At 48.3% G+C, this 13,297-nt stretch overlaps 1 protein-coding gene across 2 annotated transcripts; it reads left to right on the plus strand.

Annotated features, from left to right (window-relative positions):
* Positions 1-63: 63 nt before the first annotated feature.
* On the plus strand, positions 64-12,959 carry si:dkey-40m6.8. Of its 2 annotated transcripts, none has more exons than XM_037273963.1 (16): positions 64-437; positions 2,170-2,303; positions 2,586-2,730; positions 2,795-2,868; positions 2,931-3,049; positions 3,180-3,267; positions 3,469-3,617; positions 3,796-3,880; positions 4,103-4,224; positions 4,433-4,582; positions 4,722-10,068; positions 10,178-10,323; positions 10,386-10,513; positions 10,629-10,948; positions 11,026-11,101; positions 11,726-12,959. In XM_037273963.1, the coding sequence occupies exons 1-16, from the start codon at positions 347-349 to the stop codon at positions 11,845-11,847; spliced, it is 7,296 nt and encodes a 2,431-aa protein (XP_037129858.1). In that variant the 5' UTR covers positions 64-346; the 3' UTR covers positions 11,848-12,959. The 2 variants fall into 2 exon arrangements, with proteins under 2 accessions (XP_037129858.1, XP_037129856.1); XM_037273961.1 differs by having other exon boundaries at positions 65-437; positions 4,722-10,098.
* The last annotated feature ends 338 nt before the right edge of the window (positions 12,960-13,297 follow it).

Below are 13,297 nucleotides of genomic sequence, written 5' to 3' on the forward strand. Positions count from 1 at the left end.
CGTGCGGGTGTGACGTCATCCGGCGGAAGATGTGGATATATTTTTGGGAGATGTGTGTGTGTGAAGGGGGGGGTGCATAAGTAGAAGAGAACAGGAGAAGGAGGAGGTGGGGTGACTGTGGTTGGATGTTGTCATGTATGAGCAGCCAGAGGATGCACAATAGCGGGTCGAGATCACCGAGCTGAATTGCGGATTAGAAGCGGAGGAGGGGGCGAGGAAGGCGCTTTTATCCCACCACCAAAAAAAAAAAAAAAAAAAAAAAAGGACAGGGGGAGAGGGAGAAGGAAAGGAAGGAAACAGCCCGGGACCGGAGGACACCGATGCTGTTATTGTTGTGGCGGCGACGATGCGGCCCCACTGCTGGCTGATGGTGGCTCTGGCGGGGGTCATGTCGTACATCAGCCCGGAGAGAGCGCTCGGAGCCCCGCAGAGGGAAGGTGAGTTCAGTCGGTGCAGGGAATGACGGAAGGAGGGGGTTGAATTGAATAGCTGTCAGTGAGGCTGGAGAAAAGGAGAGGAGGAAGAGAAGGGGAGGAGGGGGGTGGGGGGGGGGGTTCGTTATTATGCTTTATTATCAACGTGGCCGTGAGATAATGCCAATGATTATTGCAGCAGGAGAATGGTGCATGCATGCGGTGATGCAAATAAAACAGAATCATGGAGGGGGGGCAATGTTGGGCCTCACATCGATGGCAATAAAAAAAAAAAAAGAAAGACACTCGGATTATCAGGCTTTAGAGCAATGCTGGCTAGCGTCTATTTTCACGAATTTATACCCCCCCCCCCCCCCCCCCCCCCACGCCCCTTCAAGATTTGGCAGAGTTGTGCAATATGTGCACGTCTTTGTGTTGTTTTGAGGAGACACTGCTGGGGCCTAATGGAAAAGGCCCCGTGTTTGGTTCGGTTCGGTTCTTTTTATATCCACTGAGTAATATGGACTCAGCTATTGTTTATGATGCTTGTGTACATTCTGCGCTGCAGTGGGAGGGGGCATTGGCAATCATGCTAAAAATAAGGAAAGCATGGAGTGTGACTTAGCTTCCCGTAAAATAATCTCTGATTTATTTCCAATGTGACATGTCTGCCACTTCTTTCCAACTAAGCAGGTTGTCGTCAGCGCTTCCGCTGAAGGGGCTGAACTTTGCATGAAAATCAGTCACACGCAACAAGCGTCTCTTGACGTGTCACACATTTAGCTCAACAACTGCACTCTGACACTATTTCTGGAGGATCATGCATTTTTTAAATGTACTCTGCAATTTATGCATGCAGTGTTGACAGTGAGATGACCTTGCCAGTGACTGTAGTCAGAAAAATGTACCACAGCGGTGACGTTCGAAAAAGCAACCTCATTGAATAGAATGTTAAGAATTCAACTGCATCGTCATTTCATGCTTCAATTTCGACGGCCGTTGTGCTGCTCCTTCTGCCACCAGGGGGCAGTATAATGTATACATACCGAAGAAGACAGTCGCAACTGCTCGGTGGAATTTGGTGGTAAACTCAGCAGTCCCTGAATATGATCTCGATCTACAGATGTAGCCATGAGGGTGTTTAACCAGCCTGCCCCCTCCCCTGCCCCTTTTCTTTTCTACAGATGGGTCACTCCCCACAAACGACCACTTTGAGGTACAAATGTCCACATGTCCCGCCCCCTTCCTCTTTCTCTCTCTCACCTGACTAGTGAACCTTTACGTCTTTTCTTTTATTCCGGTTTCTGACTCCCTTTTCTCTCTCCCCCGTTTAGCACCCCCCCTCCCCTCCCCTCCTTTGCTTCTTAACTGTGAGTGGAATGCTGACACTTCCCTCTCCTCGTGCTTCTTGTCCTTATACTGGAATGAACAGCTTCTGCTTTTAAACTTCAATTCTTGATTCCAGTTTATTTTTTTTTCCCAACCTTGGACTTTCCTGCTTCCCACTTGACTTGAAAAAAAAAAATCCCCCCCGGTGCAAACTGTCCATTGGGGTTGACCTCAACCTGCCGCTGTAGGACAACGCTCCAATGGCTAATTCCCCTTCCGAGACAAAAGAACCGTGTAACACGATTTCACACCTTTATGATTCCGCCAAGTCTTGTTTCTTCAACCCTCCAAAAAAAAACAGCACAGAACTCAAGAAGTAGTCACACTGAAACTTCCCCTTTGCTTGGTGTCTGTGTGCTCCTTTCAGTTTCTCAGAGCAGGACGGCCTCACTGTCTCCTCCGCCTTACGTGGTCATCCTCATCTCCTGCTCGGGGCTGGTCTCCTTTGTGCTGCTGCTCCTCACCTGTCTGTGCTGCAAGAGAGGAGGAGTCGGATTCAATGTAAGTAAATCCGGCCTCAGATGAATCGATCCTGTGATTTTGAGCAATAAATCAGCATTGACTACATCAAGGTGAAAAATTAACTATTATATTTTTTATTCATCGTCAAAATACTATGGATAATAATTATTATTTTATTAAATCAAATGATTTTTATTAACAATATTTATCATATAATGAAATGGTGCTGTTGTATTTGAATTTGCATGAAAAAAATCAAACTAGTTCTTTTAGACATCATTTTTTTCCTAATGTTTGCTCAATGACTTTTTCTTCTGGTAGGAGTTTGACAATGCGGACGGGGAAGACTGCTCGGGAGGCTCCAGCCACATCCAGGAGGACAGCCTGTCGTCGTGCCCCTCCCTCCCGGAGGTCTACACTTTGCCCGTCAGGGAGAGGCCCAACTGCGCCGCCCTGCACGATGGCGGTAAGTCCCCTATCAGCACTCTCTCATGGTTTTATAAGTTCTCATGCGACTTGCTCTTTCCCAGACTCCAAGTCTCAATGCTTCAAAAGACACGCTTTGAACTACCTGCAGGAAATCGGCAATGGCTGGTTTGGAAAAGTAAGACGTCGGCCCTTCAGATCGCCTCCCGCTCGTTCTGTCATTCTAACGCTGTGTGTCAGGTGATCCTGGCCGAGGTGCTGTGCGACTGCAGCTCCTCGCAGGTGGTGGTGAAGGAGTTACGCGTCAGCGCCAGCCCGTTGGAGCAGAGGAAGTTCTTGGCCGAGTCGGAGCCGTACAGGTGAGCCTTCGCTTGCGACTACCACGCTTTTCCACGACTATTCACAAAATGTAAATGACTTTGATACCGCACACCGATTTGACCTTTCACTTTTGTTTTGAACCAAAATCGGATTTGTGTCATCATGCAGGAGTCTGAAACATCCCAACATCCTTCAGTGTTTGGGCCAATGCAGCGAAAGCATCCCTTTCCTCCTGGTCATGGAATTCTGTCAGCTGGTAAGTAATGACTAATTTACAGAAAAACTGCCAGCGTTTTTTATTATTAATTTATTATTTATTTTATTATATTATTATAATTATTTATTTTAAATGTATTATTAATTCCTGTGGCGTGCTGGAAAGCAAAAAAAAACATTCCAGCACGAGTGAGGCCACGTTGGGGATATTTCAACCGCACTTCACTTTGCGCACCGGCAGGGTGACCTGAAGCGATACCTGCGAGCCCAGCGCAAGTCGGATGGGATGACGCCCGACCTTCCAACGCGGGATCTCTTGACTCTTCAGCGGATGGCCTTTGAGATCACGTCAGGCCTGCTGCACCTACACGAGAACAACTACATCCACAGGTTGGACTTGACGTCCCATCTCACTTTTGCAGTCAAGCCCCAATTATACCTATAATATTCTTTTTAGAATTTTACCGCTAGTTAAAATAAACTTCTCCCATTGCAAAAGAGTTTGGGATAAATCGGGCTTGACTGTGGACAAAAGCTGAAGTTATTCCATATGACGTGTTGTCTGCAGTGATCTGGCTTTAAGGAACTGCTTGCTGACCTCTGACCTCACTGTGAGGATAGGTGACTATGGCCTCTCACACAATCAATACAAGGTATGTTCAACTGTTTTTTTCCCCCATGAGAGTAATAGATCCATTTTACGCAAAAAAATGTGAGGCACACTTTTCCTAGAGGGCGCCAGAGATGCACTACAGCTTGAAAATACGTAAACACAGATGTCGTTCCACTATTGCACTTGATGGTTTTACTAGAGAGGACAAACTCAAACGGCTTTCCATACCTGACTGTCAATGTACCTTCACATATGCGTGCAGGAGGACTATTTCTTAACTCCTGACAAGCTTTGGATTCCTTTGCGATGGATCGCGCCAGAGCTCTTGGAAGAGTACAGAGGCTCTCTGATTGTCACTGACCAAACCAAGACCAGCAATGTGTGGTAAGTCCACACTCAACAAATCATTGAACTCAGATAAGCGACTAACACTGTCAAAAAATAAAAACAGTTGGACTGTGCAGCATATTACACTGTGCATGGTCGAATTTGACACACTGGATGGTGAAGGGCATCTTTAGCAGAGGTGCCCAACACAAAAAGTGGAATATTTGCCATGACTAACCACCTTTCCGCAATGTCCTACTTGCAGGTCTCTGGGGGTGGTCATATGGGAGCTATTTGAGTTTGGCTCTCAGCCTCACAGGCACTTGAGTGACGAGGAGGTGCTGACGTTTGTCATCAGGGAGCGACAGATTACGTTGGCCCAGCCGAGACTGAAACTCTCTCATGCAGATTACTGGTCAGTAGGCCTGTCCACAACATATCATAGGGCCAGGGACTTTATTTTATTTTATTTTATTTTATTTTATTTTATTTTATTTTATTTTTTTATTTTTTTTTATTTTTACTTGATGAACTCTTTCCTTTCCTGTCCTCAGGTACGAGATCATGCAATCTTGCTGGCTACCTCCATCCCAGCGGCCATCGGTGGCCGAGGTATTCCTTCTCCTCTCCTCCCTCTTGGCCGCCGAGCGAGGATCGGCGAGGGGAGGCGTCGGCGACGAGGACGAAGAGGAGTATGACGATGGGAGAAGGCGAAGAGGCGAGAGCGAGGAGTCGTTTGAAAGACGCTGGGACTTACTCCGCCCGCCAGCCTTCCAGGCGGCGGCGCACGAACGGCAGAGAGAGCGCCAACGCGACAGAGAAGACCGACACAGCTCCTACCCCCTGCTGGACACCGTGGGGAACCGCGCCACGCATTCCTCATCTGAATTGGATGACATCCTGACCGTGACAGAAACCAGCAAAGGGTTGAACTTTGAGTATTTCTGGGAGAAGGCCCACGCTAGGCGGGGCTACAAACCTCTTCCTCCTGCTCAACCCATTCCGACTGTGAACAACAACGCCCACCGGCAGTCCTTGGACACCCCCACTGTGGTCCCAGTGATCAGCGCACGCAGCCCCTCCCTCGCCAGCGAGTACTACATCCGACTGGAGGAGCACACTCCCCAGGACAGGTCTCCGACTCTTAAAGGGAAGATGCAGCCGTCTTGCAGGTCAGACTCCATTTGTCCTGGAGACATGGAGCTTGTGGAAATCCGCAGTGGCATGCTGGGAAAAGAGCGGGTGCCCTATTGTTCCTCCGACAAGTGCGCGGGTGGAAAAGGCCTCCAGACGGTGCGATCAAGCGAGGTGAAACTTCAGGTTCCTAACACGGGCGTAGCTGAGTTCAGAGACACTTCGAGCAGAGTGACTGACTTCTCAGTGATCAATTTAGGAGAAGATGAAGAAGAAGATAAGAGCCCGGACAAAAAAGCTTCCACAACGTGTCAAGCTCCAATCCTTCCTCCGAAACCTCGCTCGTTGTCTTTCTCAGCAGCCAACCACCTTCACTCGCGCCCCCTCCCCGCACCTCCACTTGGCTACAGAGGACTTGCTCATTACAACATGAGTGGTAAAATTGAGACGGACCCCCTTCAGATGAACAGCTGCCCACCTTCTAGCTTTGGTCACCTGGGGCTCCATCGCTCTAGACAGACTTTGCCGCCGTCTCCGTCCCTCTCCCCTTCCCTCCCGCCATCCAGTCATCCCATTTATCCCCCAACTCAAATGTGTCCGCCGCCTCTCCCTCCTCACTCAAAGCAAAGAACTTGCCCAGGCTACAGCACTGACTCTTATTCTCGATACTTGAACAGATCTACGAGAGACCCGCTATCCTGTGACCTTGCCAATCGAGACACCAGACACACGATGCCCAACTCCAAGGAGGCCTCTCACTCCCGTGCAAAAGGCTTTGAGTCCCCCATTCGCAGAGAAAACCCCTTGCGACCGATTTATCGCAATATACCTCGTCCTCAACCTGGGACCGACGGGCAGTCCTCATCCAGTCCCACCTACTCCGATGAGGACGATTCACCCATCATGTCTCCTGAGAAAACAAGCAGCTCCGTCTCCGTCACTCATTCGAGCCTGTCCGAGGACGCAGAACCGGCCCCCGGAGCCATCTTTTCCAGGGGAATGAAGAGGACCCAGTCACGACTGGACACCATCTTGCCCGCAATTTGGAAGGAAGACGCAGAACTTCAAGCAAAACGTGTGGCCGCCGCCAAGAAATCCCCCATGCACCTGTTTCTGACAGAGATAGCAACCACGACAGAGCCGAGGGAGTGCAAGTCCGACTGTTCGTGGGAGGCTGGCCAGAAGGAGAGGAGAGATGCAGAGGGATCCGAAAATATGTTGCCTAACAAAGGGATGCGCCGATCCCAGTCTCTGATCACAGAGTTGGGCTCAGCAGGACAGTCGTGGGCGTCAGAGAAACGCAACAGTAGCACGGCAACGGAGAAGAACTTCACAGCATCGTTCCAGGGAGATCTTTTTCTGACAGAGATCGATACAGATGCAGATCTAAATGTAGGGTCAGGAAGTGATCCGGTCAAATACCTCTACCCAGCCGGGTCTAGGTTGCGGCCGTTTGACCGTGCCTCAGGCCTTCCCTCGTCCGCCGAAGCTGAAGAGACCTATTCCAAAGGAATAAGAAGGTCACGCTCCCTCCTCTCTGAGCTCAGCACTGGCAAAGCAGAGAGTCAAACTCAGCAGACTGAGAAGGAGCCTCAGAGAACAGAAATGACCAGAGAGGAATTCCTTAAGGAGATCCAATCGGCAGAGACGTTTCTAACTGAAATCATATCGAGGCAAAACACGACTACAAACAAGAAAGAAGCTGATTCGTCTCCGACCCCTCTGTCACCCGAGTACGAGTCCATATGTATTGACCCAAATGCAGCCCAGACCATCCGCTTTCAATCGGAGAGCTCCATCCGTTCATCTAACCGAGGAAAGGATGAACCTCAAGCTGAAGCCATCTATGCCCAAGTTACTAAACGTGCTAAAAAGACCGAGACCAAAGTTTCTACCAGACCCGAGATCCCGATCCTTCACATTGGCTCAACCATAAAATCGGAGAACCTAGGAAACGATCCAGATCGCCAGTCAGAAACGATGCCCAAAAATGGCCTACTGCACAATCAAGCACTTGGATGTCAGAAAGACGAAGAGAGTTCTGATGGACCTGCCTTACCTGCCAGAGGAGAGGATCAGGCCACAGATCTTTCAGGGCTCTCACCTAAAGCTTGCAACAAAGACGTCACAGTGAACTCACTCATTACAGATCATAGTCCGAAGACTTCTTTCTTTGAGAATGGCGAGCTCGTGAGGGACGAGCCATGGTCCAGCAGTCCGAAGAGAGAAGATCAAATCACAGTGTGCCATCTTGACAGTGAAAAGGAAGTTGTTACCCCTCCCACTCCAGATTGGGATGCGTCAGGTGACATCTCCCTGGTCACCCCTACTGACTCGGTCCTGTCACCTCTGACGTCCAGCTCGGCGGACTGCCTCACTCCAAGCGACTCATGGACGGGAGGGGGAGGTGGCGGATGGCGAGCTCTGTGCAACGAAACGCCCCATCGGGACTCGGCCTATTTCTCAGATAGCGAGTGGGAAGGGGACAGCACGAGCAGAAGGAGCAGTGACGGACTTGTCGGCGGCAGGCATCGAGGGGGCGAGAGGGGGGCGCTCACTGGGATCGAGGAAAAAACGGAAGAAGAGGGTGAGGTAGAACACAAGCACCTTTTAAAAAACAACATCCAGATGTCAGAGAAGATGACATGTCAGAAAACACCTGAAAACGCCGCAGATATTCCAATCAAAAAGTTTGAGCCAGGGCAGCGAGACGATTCTGGTACTTTCTTGAACGGTCAGAAATCCTCCCAACTAATTGATGATGCCCCAAGCCAAGACTGTGATGACTTTATTGATAAATTGTTCTCCAAATTAGAAGAGGCGCCACTCAAGAAGTTGACTTGCAGTGATGGTTTTACAAAACACCGACAGGATGACATCATCGCTCATGTCGCAGACTGCAGACATATCGATTCTGAAGAGAAAGATTTGAATCTGCTTGGCGACAGAGCCAAAGACTCCACAAGAATGGAAAACAGTATCACAAGTCTCCATCACTGTGGAAATATGTCTACAGAATCCCCGTCATTGGTGGAGTCAATCGAAGATAAAGTAAGTGGTCTTGCGATTGCCTCTTGGAGAGAGCAAAGCGTTGAGAAAATAAACAAGATGGCCGACCTGGAGCTGCACCATGCAGACCACAACCAGCTGGGATTACGAGACCTTCACTGTTCAGACGGCTGTGAGGATCAGACGGCAAAGGTCAGGACCGAGACAGAGAAACAGCTGGCCGCTGCAGAGTTGAATAACATCGTGAAAGAGAGGTCACCCCTGAGAGAAGCAAAGAATCGGGTTAGCGGCATCGCTAACGATAGCGAGGAGGTGAAGGATGACAAAAAGACCAACTGGCTCGACTGCCAACGTTCTTCACAGTCAGGGTTGCTCATTTGGCCCGATGAAAACGACCAGTGGGCCTCTCCAGAAAAGCGCTCTCTGGATCACGAGCTAAGCTCTGAACTGTTCCCCGGCCTCCAGCCCGAAGCGTGGGAGGTGGCCGAGCGTCTCGTCGTGGATCGGGAGTTTTGGGAGGCGGAAGAAAATGACGAACTTGCAGGAAGTGAACCCCACCCGGCCGTGTTGATGAGCTGCGAGGACTCGTGGAACGATGAAAGGCGGGGCTTCACCGAGAGTATATCCGAGAAGGAACACGAAGGCGCTCAGCAGGAGGTGACGGACATTCAACAGGTTGAAAATCGGGAGAACCTTGTAGAAGTCGACAGATTTGATGCACTGGGGGAAATGTCTGATGAAGTGGAGAATAATGAAATCCTGGATCAAGAGAACTCTGAGACAGGTGAGAAGCACAAGTCATTAGGCGTGGATATGGACGGAGATGATGGACATCTCACAGAGTCAGAGGAGAATCAGAATTTTAACACCTGGTCTCAGCATCAGCTTTGTGAATCATCACCACTAACACAAAAGGTTGACAGCAACACTGTTTCCGTCAACTCCTTCTCTCACACTTTGGAGAGTAAACGAGCCAAAATAACTATTTGCATCACCGAAGCCCCTCAAGAGAACTTCTCAGACCAGGAAAATCTTGACTCTGACTTATATGATGAGGCTGACAGAAGAAGTTCATGCAACTCTGAGCATCCCACAGAAGAAAGCAGAAGCACCGCAAAAGTCCAGGAGGAATTTGGAGACGTTGCTGATCCACAGGTGGACAACTTCAGCTCAGTGGACTTCCCTAGTCCGCCTCAGAGCATCGACCTTGACATGCAGGATGATAAACTGGAGAGTTTAGATGACTCCTTTCCGAGTCCGCCACCGTCAGTTTCAGAGACCGACGACTTTAGTTGTCCTCTGAATTTAGATGACTTCAACACTGAGGGAGAGTTTCCTGAAACCGGTTCCAGTAAGACACTTTTTCAGGAACCGGCAAGCGCCACAGTCAATCCATCTGACAACTCCGAGACCGAAGGTCCGAATAATGCCGACCCATCAGAAGCGCCCGCCAATAGCCTGCCGGAATCATTAATTTCCGAATGGAAAAACATGGATGAGGAAGCCTTGGAGGATTTTGAGAAACTGGAACAACTGTGTTGCATATCTGGTGACGAAGAGGCCACCTTGGGTGACATTTTCTTGGACAACATCCAGCTTTTGGAGTCCTTGAAGAAAACGCCCGACCAAGAAAGCCTCTGCGCTGAGGAGAACACCGAGAAGGTGGCTTTGGATGGGACTCCCGATGAGTCCGAGGACAACGTGCTGAGGTCATCGGAGCAAACTGCAGATGCTAAGGACCAGAGTTGTCTCTCCAAGGTGACCACAAAAAACGGCCTCATGATGCAGGTCAGAAAACAGATTCTGTGAAAGTCAAACCTGTTCTCGATGTTGCTGAGCTTCAATTGTTTCAATCGTTTCGCCTCAGGTGTGCGAGGAACGGCTGCAGTTCTCCCTGAGTGAAAATGTGAAAACAAATGTGCTTTGGGGAGCGACAGTTAAGGACACAGTCACGCTTCGGCCCTGGGGAGAAGAAACGGCGGAGTGTGAGGAAGTCCAAAGCCAGGACGACAGGTATTGAGGCAACATGTCAGACGTTCTGAGATTGTCCAAATGACTTCTGGTTGTTGTTGCAGCCGACCGGAGCAGGAAATTTGCCCCGAGCCCAACGCGGAGTGTGAGAAAACTGAAAATGAGCCGCTCACTGTGATTGAACAACCTGAAATTAGCACATTGCAGTCTTCTGCAAACCAGGCAATCAAAGGTTCGTCTGTCGCTCCGGGTCTTGGTAGTCGAAACCGAAATGGGGGTTGGTTGCTCTAGTTCTGGTCATGGTCCAACTTCATCAATATAAAATGTTTTTTTTTTTTGTGTGCTAGCAAAAGTCGCTCGTCTGTCTCTGGCCCTCCCGCCGCTCGCCATGACTCTGCCCCTCAACACGACCGGCAAAGGAGGATTCGGCGCTCGGATCGGCAGACGGAGAGGTTTGCTCCCGGGAAGCGATCCCGAAGACGAGGAGGAAGATGAGGAGGAGGAGGAAAGCTGCCGCAGGGTCATCGTTGTCACGGAGACGGATGTGGACAAACGCGTGGGCCTGAGAAGCTTGCTCAAGTCGCCTAAGGAGCCGTTGGACAGGGCGAGGGACAGAGGGCGCAACGTGTCCTTTTTTGATGATGTCACCATTTATCTTTTTGATCAGGTGTGTTGTGTAGTGCGTTTAGTTGATTATCCTTGATGTCGATTTTTTTTTTTAATTGAGTTGTGTCTCTGCCACAGGAAACTCCAACCAATGCATTGAGCACTTTGGCGCCCACAAGTCCAGCTGCTGTGTCCGTCAAAAACACATTTCATGGTGAGCATCACCTCGCCATCCTACTTGCAGCTCAAATTTGTGTCTTGCACTTGTGGTTTGGAAGCAGGTTTTAGTCTCCACTTATCATCCTGACTCATCTCCGCCCACAAAAACGGAAAAGCCTCTCCTCCACGAGACTCCTCCTCGACGTGATTAATCCACTGTAATTATCTGCCTCGACGGCGGGACATGCAACCGAGCTGCTTGACAAAGCCTGCGCTCAACAATGCAAAGCGAAGTTGAGCTTCTCCACGCTATTTGCCTCCGCCGTCCATCTTGCATGCTAATGACTTATTTAACGCGGTAATGAAAGCGTTTGCTCAAGCGTTCCTTTCCGTCGCTACTGCACGAGAACAAAACCAAAATTAGACGCTTTCATGAGAAGACAAACCTGTGCTGTCCTTGAACGATGTTATTTTTAACCATCGAAATATGTCGATTGTAATTTTGGTTGTCTGTGTTTCCTGCCTCAATACCAGCGTGAGCATTGTTGGACTAGAAGTCAAGAGGGTCTTAGATTTAGGTTTTGAATCCCAGTTCTGGTCTTCTGGCCTTAACCTAACTAAATTCAAGACTGGATAGAACTCAGAAGCCTTCACATGTTGCTCTCTCTCACTCGACCAGGTTGCGGCAGCAAAAGCAAAGATTCCAAGCGCAAAGAGGCCAAAGTCCCTGTGGGCGGGGCCAACACGGTGACATCATCACGCTTCACCGTCAGCCCAGCCAAGGACCCTCACTCGGCGTGATGTCGCTTGAACCCGTGGGAACATTTTAGAGACTCTGAGACTGAGCCGTTGAATCGACCCCAGCAACCAACCAGCCGTTCGCACAGAGGCTATTTTTCTACCGGATGGAAGAGGACGACTCCCGTTTCCAAACGATCCAGTTTTGACCAGCCACACTGTTTACAGAGTTTATCGAAGCATCTTTGGAAGGGGGAACCTGTGAGACGTTTTGACAGCTATGCAGTGGGAGCCTCGCTGTCGACCAGCTTCTCTTTTCTGCATCGTTACTCCCCCAACAGCGAGGGGAATGCTGTTTGTTTTTCTTCTTCTTGTTTTTTTGATCAGGCCTCTCTCTCTCTTCATGGACATGTTTTCATTGCAGTCATGTTTGAAACAATTTGCTCAGCTCCTGTTAGAATACTACTTGGACATTTGTACAAAACATCATCAAACAAAGTGAATACAATATCGTTTTTTAGCTGTTTACTTTTAGGCATGAAAATTTCAAAGCAACCAACGTTTTTACTTTGTACTTTGAGTTCCAAAAAAAGCAGTCTCTTATTTTATTGCTATTTATTTGTCATGTTTGTAAAGCCAGACCATTCTTTATGCATTCATTTATTTATATTATTTATTTGATGCCGTTAGCATATACTAACTTATCATTTGGAACAGAGTGCATCTAGGTTATACCTTCTGTAAGATCTTCATAACAAATAAAGCAAAATATTTTCCCAGACGTCTTAATTGCGCCCAAAAAGTATTTTGTATAATTTTACCTGTCAATATATTCCAATCTGTATGATAGTTTGTCCTGTAATATTTCATTTCCCTCAATGTCTCTGTATGTATTGTTTAGCGAAGTTGTCATTCTTTTCAAGAAGTGTAGCTTAGCATGAAAAACTAAAAAAAAAAAAAAGCTTTTCATCAGTAAATATTTTCATTTTTATTGTCTGTGTATATGATGAATTTATTTTCTACAAATAACAGTCCATTATGCAGTCAAGGTTCATATAGTTTGTTTAGACTGTTTTAGTGTTCGTTTACCAAACTGTATTGTTTTAAGGAATTGATTTCAAGGGATAATGTAAAAACAAAGGGGGAAAATAAAAATTACAAAATGCAGATTTTCATTTGAATGCTCTATGAATTGAGTCAAAAATCAAATCATATGACTTCAACCAGTAGGTGTCAGTAATGGCCATTGAAGCTGGTGCCACCGGTACAAAACATTATTAGGTACACCGCCATTTTCAAGTGTACCTAATAACAGGCCACTTTATTAGGGAAATATCATGGTCAAAGGTCACAGGTGTCAAGCTCTAGTCCTCGGGGCCACATATTGGAACGCGGCCCCGATGTACGCACCCAGTGTACCTAATGGAGTGTCCGAACGAGTCGTGAATTCCATGGTCACTTCCTAAAGTGATTCGTTCACTCTCGTTCACTGAACAAAATGGTTCTTTTGAAC

Source organism: Syngnathus acus, chromosome 16 (assembly GCF_901709675.1).
Source record: "Syngnathus acus chromosome 16, fSynAcu1.2, whole genome shotgun sequence".
In the NCBI taxonomy this organism is placed as follows: domain Eukaryota; kingdom Metazoa; phylum Chordata; class Actinopteri; order Syngnathiformes; family Syngnathidae; genus Syngnathus; species Syngnathus acus.